Genomic DNA, 15,979 nt, shown 5'->3' on the forward strand with positions numbered 1-15,979 from the left:
ATTTAATTTCCCACCCTAGAATGAGATTGTCCCTTTAAATGTAATAGTCTTTGCTCTGACAGATGATTACTGATGTGGTCTATGTTAGACACAACTAAAATGTGTTAACAAAAAGCTACGGCGGGTGGAAATAATCTCCCATGCATTTTTATTTATAGTAAGAAAGAAAAACTAAATTTTATATAAATGTATATACGAGAACTGTGCAGTGTTTATACTGATATTAATTATAAACCAAATGCTGTATTCTTTCCCCCGTAGATTCTTGCTATACTAAAAAAAGTAAAATGTTCTAACTGTAATGAATATCTTCTTTGCACACACTCAATCACGGCGCTTCCCAAGAATTTATATGTAAATATAGTATGTAAATATATTTACCCTGTGTAGTGTTAGACACTTGATAACCAGAGACCTTTGTTACCAATTAAAGGGGAAAGGTAAAATCACAAGGATGAATTGAAAAACACAAAGTAAAACTGAAATAGATTTTATAAAAGTCTTTGTAGTGGATGACAACCCTAACTATTCATTATAATAGTACGCTCTGCGTTCGTGTGACGTAATTTCAAAGCGACCGCAATAGAGCTGCTACGCGCATGGCTGCAGGGAAATAACTCGTTGCTATGGAGACAGATAAACTGAGAGAAGCTCAAGCCACCTTGTTCTCAGGCAGGGTAAGTGTTTCTACGTCATTTGTCATATAAGCATAATATCAGTCCTCGTAGATATTATGTCGTGGAACATAATTAAGGTTTATTTGTAGGGATAAACAGAGGTTTTATATCTATATATCAATTTACTAATATCGTATGTATGCTGAAAAAGTTCAGTTATGTTGTACAAAGTGCAGGGAGAGTTTTTAATTACTATGACTTTAAAATGCTAATAAAGTTTCCTACACGTTTAAAAAGTAATTGGATATGCAGGTGTAGATAGGTAATCATTCAGAATTTTTCACTTGCATTGATGTATTTATATATAGATGGACATATACATGATATACACACACTTCAACTATTCACATTACTTTATATTAAAGGGACATTCCAGTCAAAATTTAAATGCACATAGATGAATTACATCTTTGAATAGAAACATATTTGCAATATACATGCATTGGCAAAAATGCTTCTAGTCAAAGTTATTACTGTTTAAATGTTAAATTTTTTATCTGCACGTGCATGTGAAGCATAGCTATATACTCTCGTTACACCAGGATTTTAAATACTGCAGCTGCTCAGATAATCAGTGGGGCTTGTATCATGTTAGCCATTAACAAATTGCATCATTAATAGATGATACAAGCACCGTAGGCACTCTCAGCAAGTGCTGTGTTTAAAATGCTGGTGAACGTTGCATACATAAATACACATTTGAAGCAGCTATAGCTTTTGTTAGAAGCATTTTTGCAAATACACGTATATTACAAAAAAGCTTCTATTCAAAAATTAAATGCATCCATGTTGATTTCAATTTTGGCTGGAATGTCCCTTTAAAGTTTTCCATAGAAGCATTTTTGAGGTAAAAAGGTGTGTTAGCAAAAATACTTCCAGTAAAAGCTTTTACTGTGCAGTGGCACTGAGAGCATATCTAGATATGTTCTATACACCAGCATTTTAAACAGTGTGTCTGGCTGTGGCTTGTGTCATTGCCTATGCTATGCTTGGAACTGCTGGTGTCCTGTCGGATTTTGCTACCCCATCAGAATTTGATACCTCTCAGTGCGCAAGCTCAGTATTACGTAATCGCACTCCACCTATGTTAAAAAGGAATGTGTGGAAAGAGATTATGTTTTTTGCTACTTCTCAGCGCGCATGCTCAGTATTACGTAATCGCACTGCACATATGTTAAAAAGGAATGTGTGAAATGTGATTATGTAATGAGTAGCATGCACACTGCAAGTTACGACAAGGAAATGGGAACTGTCCCATCAGTTATTCACTGAACGTTTCTGTTTGTGTTGTGGAAGAGAAACGTTACATGACACTTTTCAAATAGATTCACGCAGTTCAATCTACACTTGACATGGTAATGAGGAAAAACACAATTGTGACTGGCGCTTAAAAAATATATATATATACAGGACTTGCTTTCATCGTCGCCAATCTATCTATAGCATTGTCGCCAATCTATAGCAAGGGTCTGGACCCATTAAGTGACAGTCACAATTGTCTTTTTCCTCATCACTGTGACAAGTGTAGATTGAACTGCGCATGCACGCATGTCCGTGGCCGTATCAAAACCCGACAGAACAATTTCCTCGTTGGAATTTGCTACTTCTCAGTGTGCATGCTACTCATTACATAATCACATTCCTTTTTAACTTTTGTGGAGTGCGATTATGTAATACTGAGCTAGCAAATTCCAACAGGGTAGCGAAATCCGACAGCACTCCGGCTCACTGAGCAGACCTGCTGTTTAAAAATGCTGATGCATGGAACATATCTAGATATGCTTCACTTGCCGGTGCACAATATTATGTCACTTAAACACTGAAAGCTTTTACTAATACATGTGTATTAAAAATGCTTCTATCCCAGACTGAATTGTTTTAACTGGAATGCCCCTTTAATGCTTTTATTGTGCGAGGTTTCATGGAGGCAGTCATCAATTTATTAATATGCACACCACCTTCCTTCATATGTGTGTCATTCAATCTAATTCTATCCAGGTAAATGTTTAAAATAAGACTGAAACATTCATTGATAAGTTTCCAATAAATATTATATATGTGATAATTTGTAAACAAGATGCCGTAAAGTGTGCTTTCTTGTAAAAATGTTAACTTTTTTGGGGGGTTTGGGGTTGTAGTAGCAAAAAGATTTTTAATGTATGCAAAAAGATGCTACAATTATTGTATATTTTATATATAATTTATTTAGTAAATAGAAGAAGAAATAAAACAAACAATGTGAGCCAAAGGTTCTGGCAAAAAATAGATTCACAGAATGTAACTAATATTTTTATTTTAATTAAACCACTCTCACAGGACCTTTTCATTTAGTTTTATGAATACTATAGTAAAGCCATTGTCACTAAAGGTCTCCATGTATTAAACAGCATAAGCTACTTTTGAGCCCTTAAGGAGCAGGCTGCTGCCTGCAATGTAAGAAGCAGTGGTCATCCGACCGCTACTCCTTACCCTCTCCGCCACCTAAGGTGGCAGATTAAAATCAACCCAAACATGCTTGCTCTGGGTGATTGACAGGCTCTTCTCCCGGGAGAGAGAAGGGGATTGCATTACACTCTCAAGTGACATCTGAGCATTGGACAGACAAGAATGAAGAACAATAAAGAGGATATCCAAATATGCCAAAATGTGTTTAATGTAATGTATCAGAACATCACAGAGTATAAAAAAACACGACATTTTGGGGCTTACCCCTTAATCATGATTAACACATGATTAAGGGGTAAGCCCTGAAACATCGTGTTTTTTTATACTCTGTGATGTTCTGATACATTACATTAAACACATTTTGGCATATTTGGATATCATATTTATTGTTCTTCATTCAAGTTTTGTTGGGAGTTTTGGTAATGACTCCAGGAGGACTTACCAATTGGACTGTTGTGCTTGGTTCAATCTGTTGTTTATTCATTGGACAGACAAGGTCAGCTGCCTGTTCGATGCAAAGCCATGCAGACTGGTTATTAAATTGAGAACCTTGTCTGCACTGCCTTTAGTACATGGGGCCCATAATTTTAATAAGACGATTGAATAACCTCTTGAATATTTAAGTACAGAAGTAATGGAATGTGTTATTAATAAATGTTTTTTTTATTATTATATAGGTGTATTATATGTGCAATGTCTGGCTTGGTAGCATTTGATAGTGACTCCCAGCCTCGTCACCCTTGGTAAGTCAATTAAAAATGACAAATAAAGTAACAGAAGGGACAGCTGAATAAGGAGGGGATTTGTGTGTTTCAACTGTGAAAACTCATAAGGTTTCATAAAACCTCAGGGCACATGTATAATATATCATTTGTTTACCGGTCTTTGAAGGTATTAACCCTTTTTTACTAACTGTTAGTTCATTTTCTTATGAATACCTCGGTATATGATATTCTGGTATTCATAGTACTATGGATTCATAGGTATTTACAGACTTACTGCAAAGTCACAAATCCATCATTAAAAAGCCATCAAGAAATACATATCTAGTCGAACTAAATAACGATGAAAACAGAAATATATTTTATTTTAAATAAATGTTCACATGTCTTGTACTAGTTTGTGGTTTTATAGTTTTGTATTATCTTAATAGCTATAGTGTAAAACAGTGAGATATGTGTTTAGCCTGGAATTAATCACATTCTTATTAGTTAATTTAGAGTAAGTTGACTTGTATGTATTTGGAGTTAAAGACTGACTGTCAAATTAAAGGGACAGTCTACACGGGTATATTAATATACTTTTTTTACCTCTATGATTACCTTGTATCTAAACCTCTGCAGACTTCCCCCTTATCCCAGTTCTTTTGACAGACATGCATTTTAGCCATTCTGTGTTGACTCATATCTCTACTGGAGTGAGCACAATGTTATCTGTAGGGCACACATGAGCTAGCTCTGTCTAGCTGTGAGAAAACTGTCAAAATGCGATGAGATATGAGGTGGCCTTCAAGGGCTTAGACATTAGTATAGGAACCTACCTAGGTTTAGCCTTCAACAAAGAATACCAAGAGAACAAATCAAATTTGATGATAAAAGTAAATTGGAAGGTTGTTTAAAATTGCATGCCCTATCTGAATCATGAAAGTTTAATTTTGACTAGATTGTCCCTTTAATCAGACTATGGTTATTTAATAAGTAACAGTGTGAACATTTTTAAACTTTTGATAGCAAAGTCTGCTTCAGATAGAAAAGTAATGTATTACATTGTTTGATAAATGTGAATAATTATAATTGCGCTGTGTATTTGTTTTGTTTTTTCTAGGTACAAGGAGAGGTTATGTAAAAGATATCTCAAGGATTCCAACCCTAAAATAAACTTTTCTGGTGCCCTCAGTAGTCGACGTTGGACCTTCTTGCCTAAAGGAGTGGATGATTTCCGAGATGGTTATCCTTTGTCCTCCAATGCCACTTTCATTCCATCTAACAAAGGACCTTCTCCTGTGTTGAAGAATGTAACAGATGAAACCGAGAGAAAGCCAATAAAAAGATTCACCAGAGAGCAAGCTTGTTTCTCAAAGCTTCTCCCTTTACAGCAGGCACGCAGAGAATACATTGAAGAAATAGAATATGGTCTCACACAACATCCACTTGCTCTTTATCCACATCTAGAAGAAGGGGTTCCACCAGAAGTAAGAACTGAAAAATAATTTTATCTTTAGTATTTTGAAACTATGCTATGAAAAACATTATATATACATTGTCTGCACAAGCTAGTTTATGTATAAGGCTGGATGAATTAACAATAGAGAGATATTTATATTCCCTGTGAAATCCATATTATTTAGAAGAATAGTCTACACCTTAGGCATCTTAACGTTTTATCTTAGATTAACCTGCAAATAGTCTCCTGCACCCTTTCTATATCATGCAGCAGGAATGCTAAAAAAAAGTATATAAATTAATATTGTTTCTGGGCACTTTGAAATGGCGACTAAGCTCCGCCCACAGATGACATCACAATCTGGGCTGCATATGGCATCTAATTACAAAATACTCACTAGTTGGATTCAACAGACTGTTAATGCTATTCAGCAGAGTGCATAGATGTAGCCTTGATCGTGATGTCATCAGTGGATAGAGCTTGGCAGCCATTGCAAAGTGACCAGAATCAATATTCATTTTAACCCCTTATTGACCAAGGACGTGCTATGTATGTCCTCAAAAAAAGGCAGTTAAGGTCCAAGGACATACATAGCACGTCCTCAGTGAAACTGAGCGCTGGAAGCGATCGCGATCGCTTCCAGCTGCTCTCAGGGTATTGCAGCAATGCCTCGATATTGAGGCATCGTTTAATACCCTTTAGGCAACTTCCGATGCAGAGAGGGCCATTTTGTGGCCCTCTCTGCATCGGCCATCTATGGTGCCTATCATTGGTGGCGTGGGAGGGCTTGGAGGGAGGTGAGTAAGCGGGCCATTGCTGTAGGAGGGCGGGAGGAGATTTGTGAAGGAGGGCGGGAGCGGGTGGGACCGCTACCCCACGCTACATCCTGTCAGTGAGTGGGAAGGAGGGAGGTGGAGGAAGGAGGGAGAGGGGGGATCCTATGTGAGATCCGTTTCTGGAAAGCAGTCTGGGTGGGGGGCCACTACACTATGGAAAAAATGTTTTTTTTTTATTTAAAAAACAAAACAAAACGTTAATAATTTAGAGCAGTACCTAAGATGGCGGCCAATAGGTCACGGGGGAGGCTTATAGAGCTGTTTGGGGGGATCACGGAGGTTGGGGGGTAATGGGGGATCCTACACTTCAGAAAAAAATATAAACATGTTTAAAAAAAAAAAAAAACACCTTTATTTTTATACTGGGAGAATTTCTTCCAGTACTTAATATGGGGGTAACGTTTGGGGGGTGGGGGATGGAAGAGAGCTGTTTGAGAGGGGTCAGGGGGTGAGATGTGTCAGGTGGAGGCTGATCTCTACACTAAAGCTAAAATTAACCCTTCAAGCTACCTAATTAACCCCTTCACTGCTGGGCATAATACAAGTGTGGTGAGCAGCGACATTTAGCGGCCTTCTAATTACCAAAAAGCAATGCCAAAGCCATATATGTTTGCTATTTCTGAACAAAGAGGATCCCACAGAAGCATTTACAACCATTTGTTCCATAATTGCACAAGCCGTTTGTAAATAATTTCAGTGAGAAACCTAAAGTTAGTGAAAAAGTGAAGAATTTTTTTAATTTGATCGCATTTGGCGGTGAAATGGTTGCATGAAATATACCAAAATGGCCCTAGATCAATACTTTGGGTTGTCGACTAAAAAAATATATATACATGTAAAGGGTTATTTAGGGATTCCTGACAGATATCAGTGTTAAAATGTAACATTACGCAAATTTAAAAAAAAAAAAATGGTTTGGAAATAGCAAAGTGCTACTTGTACTTATTGCCCTATAATTTGCAACAAAAGCAAAGAAAACTCATGACAAAATTTAGAAACTTTTTAGCATGGGTGTTTTTTGGTGGTTGTAGATGTGTAAGAGATTTTGGGGGTCAAAGTTAGAAAAAGTTTTTTTTTTTAAATTTTTTCATCATATTTTATAAAAAAAATTATAGTAAATTATATGATATGATGAAAATTATGGTATCTTTGGAAAGTCCATTTAATGGCGAGAAAAACGCTATATAATATGTGTGGGTACAGTAAATGAGTAAGAGGAATATTACAGCTAAACACAAACAGAAATGTAAACATAGCTCTGGTCTTTAACGGTAAGAAAATTGAAAAATGGTCACTAAGGGGTTAAAATAACTTATTTTTAATGTTCCTGCTACATTATATAGAAAGGGTGCAGGAGGCTATTTGCAACTTAATCTAAGGTAATACTTTTAGATAACTAAGGTGTAGATTGTCCATTTTAAGATGTCTAAAGAACTATTGTACTTGATTTGATCATGTTTTTTAATCTGGAGAAGTCTGAAAATATATATTATCCATTTATATAACTGTAATGACACAAAACAAAGGAAGAGCCTCATAATGTTTTATATCCATCAAATTCACACAAGTAGGGAAAAAAGTCACTCACATTTTGAGCTGCACCAAAGATGAAGGCCGGGTCCTCTGAGTCAGTGTTTCTCAACCGCAGTCCTCAAGTATCCCCGACAGGCCAGGTTTTCATTGTAGCTGAACTTGCGCACATTAGAAATAATCAGCTGATGGGTGAGAGCAGGTTAGTAACCATGGTTACTGATAAGCTGATTATTGCACCTGTGCACTAGTTCAGCTACAATGAAAACCGGGCCTGTTGGGGGTACTTGAGGACCGCGGTTGAGAAACACCGCTCTGATTCACCCATTATGACACGACTCCAGCCACGGCATGCACAGGAATGCTGTAGGTTACAGATCACTGGCTCCCCAGAGAGAAGAGAAAAGCAGGAGACACCATTGCTGTCTGTAAGTGAGCGGTGAGCATAAACTGCTCGTTAGCACCGCACCCCAGTTAACGCAAAACTCGTAATCTAGGCGCATGTTTGGTGCTCCACCTTGTAATAACAGAGCCCTTATTCTTTGCAGATATTAATGGAAACTGCAGATAGCACACCACAAATAAAAAGCTATGTCAAAGTATTATTTTCCCCCTAGCAACTTTATATAGTGATTAAAGGGACACTGCTGTAAAATGTGTTTCTATTATTACCTTAGCGTGTTCCAGATGACTTGTTATACCTGCTGCATACTATTAATGGGAAATTGTTCCGTCACATTTATTTGTGTATAGCTGGTTTTGCACATTCAAGTGATTAAACAGGGTTAAGTGCCTCTTTAAATGGGCATAAGTGCAACAAAAAAAAATATACTCAAGTGTTAGAGCACTTAAAGGGATTTGAAACCCCTCAAATATTTTGTGATTCAGAAAGTGCATAAAATTTTAAAAAAAGTTTCCAATTTGCTTTGATTATCAAATCTGCTTTGTTCCCATGGTATTCTTTGTTGAGGAGATACATAGATAAATGTCTGGAGCACTACATGGTGGGAAATAGTGCTTCCATCTAGTGCTCTTGGCAAATGGATAACATTCTTGCAAAACAGCTGTCATATAGTGCTCCAGACACGTGATAATAGAAGTAAATTAGAAAGATTTTTAAAATGTTATGCTCTGTCTGAATCACAAAATAAAAATGTGGGGTGTAATATCCCTTTAATTATTGCACTATTGCTTGAATACTAGGAGTTGAATAATATCACTAAACTTTACGAGTTAAAGGTTAATAGTCCAGAGGAAAAAAGTTGCTAGTCCATTCAATGTTAAACATAGGAAAAAGTCAGATTTTGTAATTTCTTACTTGTTTAGAACTAGTGGATATTTCAAACCCTGCATGTAACAATAGGTTAACCCTGCAAAGGTGTCAGACACATAGTTAAAAGTTAGTTCCACAGAAGCACTGTACTTCTCTGACCTAGCTAAAAACATTTGGTGAGCCAATGAACGAAAAATATGTGCAAATCCACCAATCACCAGCTAGCACCCAGTAGTTCATTGCCACTCCTGAGTGTACCTAGGTATGCTTTTCAACAAAGGATACCAAGAGAAGTACATTTGATAGAAGTACATTTTTTTATTTTGTTTGTAATTGTTTTGAGTCCTGACACAAGAAATTGTATTTTTGTTTTTTTGTAATTGTAATTTTCTTCTTGAAAAATGTTTAATAAAAATCAAAATACTATAAAAAGAAGTAAATCGAAAATGATATGCTCTATCTGAACCATGAAAGTTTAACTTTAATATTCATGTTCCTTAAAGTGAATGTAAATTTTGATGCTTAAGTGCCCGGTTTTTAAAACTTTGATTAAAAACAGGGGTACTTTAATTCATCAAAATTTACATTTCACTCCTGTTGTGACAAAAAACTTACCTTTTAAACTTCACAGCAGCTCCTGCTTCCTCCGGTCTCACAAGCCATTTCTGATGTCAGAAATGATTGATAGGTCATCCTCCAATCACAGCTCCCCCCCCCCCCCCCCGGGGGATTCAGTGTCTGATTCACTGCTATGATTGGAGGAAGCCAGATACCTCATTTTAGACCCAGGAAGAGGCTTGAAATGGGTGGAGGAAGCTGGAGCTGCTGTGAACATTAAAAGGTAAGTTTATTTTCACAACAGGAGTGAAATGAAAATTTTGATGAATTAAAGTGCCCCTGTTTTTAATCAAAGTTTTAAAAACTGGGCACTTTAGCATCAAAATTTACATTCACTTTAAAGTTTATAATCTACATTTTATTCTATTATTTTTAAGCTCTTTGAAGAAATAGTGGATGTCCTAGATCCTGAGATGCGTTTGAGAAGTGCGTCTGGTTCATATATAGCTGTGAATGAAGAGGAGGAGGAGGAAGAGCTTGATACACCACAAAAGGAGCTATCAGATATCAAGAGTGTGAAGTCCAGGGATGCAAGCACTAGACAGTCAGCATTGTAAGTAATATGCACTTTATTTTTTGGGGGGTTGGGGAAGGTTGTTGGTTTCTAAACACTTTTCCCCTATGGTCATCATGTACCAGATGCAAAATGCAACTAAAGTTAAAAAATGGAATCTTCATAGTATAGGAAACAGTACCAAAGTATATTGTAATTAAAACAATGCATATTATTCTCAACATGAATTTCTGTTTTTAAAGAGATTTCTGCAGTTCAGTCATAGCTTTTTGACATATTTTTATGTAAATTGTATTACTGGTTTTTGATTTTGGAAAACAAAATGATGTTCCTATGCTAAATAAAATTCATTTTATAATTATGTGTGTTCGTCTGTCCCTCAGAAGGGCTGTAAGGAGTTTCCTTAATAGCTAATCTACTACATGGAATGAGTTGTGCACAAACATACACTTCCTGGGATTTAGTATTTATTTAACAACTTTTAACATTTTTTTTATGCTAAAATATTTTCATGTATCTTTTTAGTGAAATTATTTCAAATATAAAGTACATACCATCCGGTTAGGACATATGAAACAGTACAGACTGTCAGAATGGGGTCTAAAGTTTAACACAGCAAAGTGTAAAATAATGCATTTAGGGAAGAAAAATCCAAATGTTAATTACAGACTCAATGACACTTTACTGACTGTTACAGACGAGGAACAGGACTTGGGAATTATTATTTCAGATGATTTAAAACTTAGTAAACAATGTAGTAATGCAGCGAGTAAGGCTAGCAGAATGCTTGGATGTATTGGTAGAGGTATTTGCAGCAGAAATAGTAAGGTTCTTATGCCACTTTATAGATCATTAGTTAGGCCTCATCTTGAGTATTGTGTGCAGTTCTGGAGACCATATCTTCAGAAGGATATTAACAAACTTGAATCTGTGCAAAGGAGGGCTACCAAAATGGTACATGGTCTAAAAAATAAAACTTACCAGGATAGGCTCAATGACCTAAATATGTATAGCTTAGAGGAGAGAAGGGAAAGAGGTGATATGATAGCAACTTTCAAGTACATTAAAGGGTTTAGTAAAACTGAGGCTGTGGGTATTTTACATAAAATGGAAAATTCAAGAACAAGGGGTCATGAGCTCAAGCTAAAGGGTAGTAGATTCAGAAGTAATTTGAGGAAGCACTTCTTTACAGAAAGAGTGATTGATTTATGGAATAAACTTCCTCAAGAGGTAGTAGCAACAAACACTGTGGGGGACTTTAAAAATGCATGGGACAAGCATAGGGCTATCCTACGAACTAGATAAGTTTATACTGTTAGGTAAGGTCGGGCAGACTTGCTGGGCCTATGGCTCTTATCTGCCGTCAATATCTATGTTTCTATGTTTCTAGAATGTAAATAGTATTTTGACATTCAGCATCACCGTAACATAGTACACGTAGACCTCAATTTGCACGTTTTACAATAGCGCCTATTCCTAGTGATCATGTGTCCACTATTGAGGAAGTTGTTCCACAGGCTTCTTAGCTGAAAACTAAAGATTTGCAGAACAGTTTTTGCCACCTGCATTTACAGTACAGATTTGTAATACTGTGTACAGCACGTGGGAGTAGTTTGCCATTTGTTTGTTTTCTTAAAGGGCCATACTGTGACCCAGTGACGTGCGGTGAGGTCAGAGGCTGGTGAGGCACTGGCTATGATACGCCCGAGAAGCCCATATATGAACCCAATAGATGTAGCTTAAATTTACTATTAAATTAGCAGGATGTACAAGGGGAATTAGCATTATTGACAAAACAAGCATACAGGTAAGAAACTAATTAAATTCTAATTATATAGGCAAATGCATTTCTACTATTTATACTCATTGAAGACAAATGAAAAAACAGAGAGAAGTTCACCAACAGGTACCCTATCATTGGGCTAAGTATACATATAAGTATCATTGAGTCTGGGCACATTTATTTAAAATTAAAAATATACATTTAGAGCAGTTGTTCACCACCAAGTACCCTAACATTGGGCTAAGTATACATAATTATCAGTGAGTCTGGGCACAGTTATTTAAAATACAAAATATACATTCAGAGCAGTTGTTCACCATCAGGTACCCTAACATTGGGCTAAGTATACATAATTATCAGTGAGTCTGGGCACAGTTATTTAAAATACAAAATATACATTCAGAGCAGTTGTTCACCATCAGGTACCCTAACATTGGGCTAAGTATACATAATTATCAGTGAGTCTGGGGGACAGTTATTTAAAATAAAAAATATACATTTATATTTCTGCTCCGTTCTTGCTTATAGGAACATTCTTATCTTGAGGAACTATAAGTCTGTCCCCAGACTCACTGATAATTATGTATACTTAGCCCAATGTTCGGGTACCTGGTGGTGACTGCTGCTCTGAATATATCCACCTCATCTAGTCAGAAGCCAAATGGAGCTCCATTGTTCACTGTTTGAGGGAAAGCAGTGTGCTGGGCTTACACAGACATCATGTTGATGCTACATGCTCAAAAAAAATAGCGCTTTGCTAATATAGCCTACTCGACACCGTGACCCCTGACCACACCTGGGGTATTTCCAGAAAACTCAAAGTGGCAACGCTTGTGTACTAATTCTAGTACTGAAGGAGGCAGTAAAACCTAGAGACCAACTAGTAAACTGACTCACTGTGACCTGACACTGCTAGGCAAAGTAGTCAGCGCTCCTCTAGCACACTCAACAGGGTTGTAAGTTGCAGAGGAACATAGGACAATGCGTGTGATTCTCAAAATGTACTTCCTGCAGCCTGCCCGAAACATAAATGTTTTTTTTTTTTGTTTTTTTTTAATTTAGAGGTATGTCTCTTGTTATAGGCTCATTTCCCTAAAAAGAATTAAGAAATAGGAAAATTTAATAAATCATTTAATGTTTTTGGGAAATTTTTGAATTTAGAGGTATGTCTCTTGTCATGGGCTCATTCCCCTAAAAAGAATTAAGAAATAAGAAAATATGTTGATATGAGACATTTTCTCACTATTATTGCTAACCTAACTTTTCCTTTATGAGAGAGAAAATAGATTGCTATACATACACTTATTTTGATGGTTTTTTTTTTTTTTGGGGGGGGGGGGCTCTTGTCATAGGCTCATCTATTGCATATTTGATTTCATACTGTTTAAATTAAGGATTTTTATATTAGAGTGGTTTAAACAAATTCCCAATAGAAACCTGGCTCTGATTATATTTAACACTGAAGATAATAACTCATAGAGCAATGTATATGCTTCTTTCTACAAAAGTAATGATTTAATAATAGTGTATAATAGATTGTTTTCACAAAACATAGTCACACCTTAACCAACATGAATCAACCTGCAAATTTATATAACAACATTTTATGTATAAGAAAAGGAAAAAATAAATAAATGTTTCTTGTCATAGGCTCCTTTACAAAATGGCAAAGTACAGGTTAATGAAATTTTGTGATATCACTTTAAGAATTTTGGTATAAATGGAGCTCTGAACAGGTGCATCAATTAGCAGTGACCAAGTGCATGGAGCACGAAACGTTTGCTGTTTTTTGCACCTGTTCTACAACCTGTTTTTGCACTATTGTGCTTACCACTTTTTAATCTATCTTGTATGATTTTAACAAGTTTGGAATAAAATTGAACTTTTATATATCTGTGGGCTTGGAGCGCTTATTTTTCCCTACATTGGATGGACCGAAACATCAATGCATAAATGAAACATAAAGGCAGACTGCAGGAAGTACATTTTGAGAATCACACACATTGTCCAATGTGCCTCTGCAACTTACAGCCCTGTTGAGTGTGTTACAGGAGCGCTGACTACTTCGATAGTAGTGTCAGAGAAGGCATAGGAGGACTTCAATTTTGTGCTGACCGTGAACCACACAACTGCCCTAGCCCTACAAAGTAACTCATGCAGCTCTGCTATACCCATCTCTTTCGGAGCCGCCTTGTGCGCTCACTGACACCCAGATATCCCAGATCCTAGCTGTCAGACAGTCAACTAACTTAGGGGGCTGGAGTTTAATGCTGCTAATTCTAACATGCTGACAGTCAGTGCCACCCATGTGCCTGCTTGTCTGCCGGGTTATCTAAAAAAATTCACACAAGACGCAGCCCTGCTTAATGCTCAATCTATCATTTGGAATTAGAGGAGCAGATGAGAGTAGGTTACAAGTTCCAGTCCAGTGTAATAAATAGCATGCACAATCGGAAAAATATTTTACACTGGACTGGAACTTGTTACTTACTCTTACCTGCTCCTCTAATTCTAAATGATAGATTGAGCATTAAGCATTTTTTTCTCCCATTTTGCAGCTGGATGGAACTTGTAAAACCTACCCATCTGCTCCTCTATTCCAACTGATAGATTGCGCATTAAGTATTTTATTTTTGTTTAAAAAAAAAAAAACATACGTAATGCGCAATCAGTCGGAATAGAGGAGCAGATGAGTAGGTTAAAGTTTTACAACACAAGCTGAAGCTGCAAAGCACATAAGTGACTGTCAAATATTTTCTTCTATCAGTTACTTACCTCTATGTAGAACGTAACTGTAGGCAGTGTAGGATTAGGGCTCAAGTGTATCAGGCAGGGCAGGACAGCCAGGTAGCAGTCAGATGATGATTGCAAGATCCGAGCTCAGGAAGCAGATGTAGACACACTTCTCGCCAGGCAAATCCTCGCTGTTTCTTTCTGGTGCTCCCTTGCGCATACGCAGGGAGCCTTTCAGCGCCAGTCTTGTTCTCCTGGTGCTGTGCTGTCAATCACCAGGAGAACATGACCGTCTCTGATTGGCTCGAGGCAGCATGAGGGATGCCTCCTATTGGTCAGTATTTTGCTGCAGGTAGTTTTAAGGTTGTTTTACAACCAGTGGGTGGCGCTGCTGCTATCGAAGAAATGTATCCATGTTTCGCTATGGTGAGTTGCAGTCCTGTATGATGCCTCTCCATAGTGTTAAAAAAAGTTTTTGTTTTTTATTAAAATTTATTTAATTCAACTTTGGCCCCATATGACAGGGGAGGCCCTGCCTCCTATGACTGCACGTCCCTGCACTGACCTGTAAATAAATTGCTATAATGCATATAAAAGAGCTGTAACATATTAAAAAAATTATTTTTCTATGCTGGCTTTTTTGATATTGAAGCTAACAGGAAGTACATGTTAAAAACATGTTTTTTCTATGCAGCAAATAAATAAAATGACTGCTCACTAGCTGATAAAAAAACAGAACTCCCAACTCTCTTATTGATGCATTATTTTCAGGGCTTTAAATATAATATTATATAACACATTTAATATATATTAAGTTATAATATAATATTATATTTCTAATGCAAGTTAGAAATGTAATAACCTAACTCATCTACTTCCTATTGACTTACATTATATAACTGGTTTCATGTTACACCAATTTCTTTTTTCAACTGGACCTAATACAAGATAATTCACTCAAAGCTAAAGTCAACCATTTATTTGATGTATTCCTTTGTTTTAGGAGCGAAGAGTCCAAGCACAAAAATCCATACACATGGCTCTCTAAGAAGGAAGAGTCTGCCAGGGAAGCCAATAAATCCAAAAAGAAGAGTAACTCTACTCCTGTTGTAGATGAAAACGTTAAACAAGTGACTAAGGAGTTCTGTGGTTGGGTGGCTTCTTTGGTAAGTTTACATAAGACCATCAGCAATGTATATCAAGAATGTTTAATCTGTTTAGGCTCATGCACAAAGCTCTGAGACAGAGACGATTTAAGTGGTCTTACACTGTGAAAAGACCAGCTGCAAATATTTTTATTTCTCTTTTCTTTCCTGTGAAACTCTCCCTGCAGCCAAAGCATCAAATAATAAGCAGCTCAATATTTGTAATTCCCTATATGTTAAATGTTCATAGAAGTCCCGGTAT

The 15,979-nt window shown here is 36.7% G+C and overlaps 1 protein-coding gene across 1 annotated transcript in view; it reads left to right on the plus strand.

The window, feature by feature from the left end:
* The first annotated feature begins 645 nt into the window (after positions 1-645).
* Positions 646-15,979, plus strand: part of FAM47E (family with sequence similarity 47 member E) — a 32,106-nt gene continuing 16,772 nt past the window's right edge. Inside the window, exons 1-5 of the mRNA XM_053700782.1 lie at positions 646-677; positions 3,800-3,865; positions 4,947-5,313; positions 9,920-10,095; positions 15,576-15,738. Of these exons, the coding sequence (XP_053556757.1) occupies positions 3,816-3,865; positions 4,947-5,313; positions 9,920-10,095; positions 15,576-15,738 (756 nt within the window). The 5' untranslated portion in view covers positions 646-677; positions 3,800-3,815. The remainder of the gene's footprint in view (positions 678-3,799; positions 3,866-4,946; positions 5,314-9,919; positions 10,096-15,575; positions 15,739-15,979) is intronic.

The sequence above is a fragment of the Bombina bombina genome, chromosome 2 (genome assembly GCF_027579735.1).
Source record: "Bombina bombina isolate aBomBom1 chromosome 2, aBomBom1.pri, whole genome shotgun sequence".
Taxonomy (NCBI): Eukaryota; Metazoa; Chordata; class Amphibia; order Anura; family Bombinatoridae; genus Bombina; species Bombina bombina.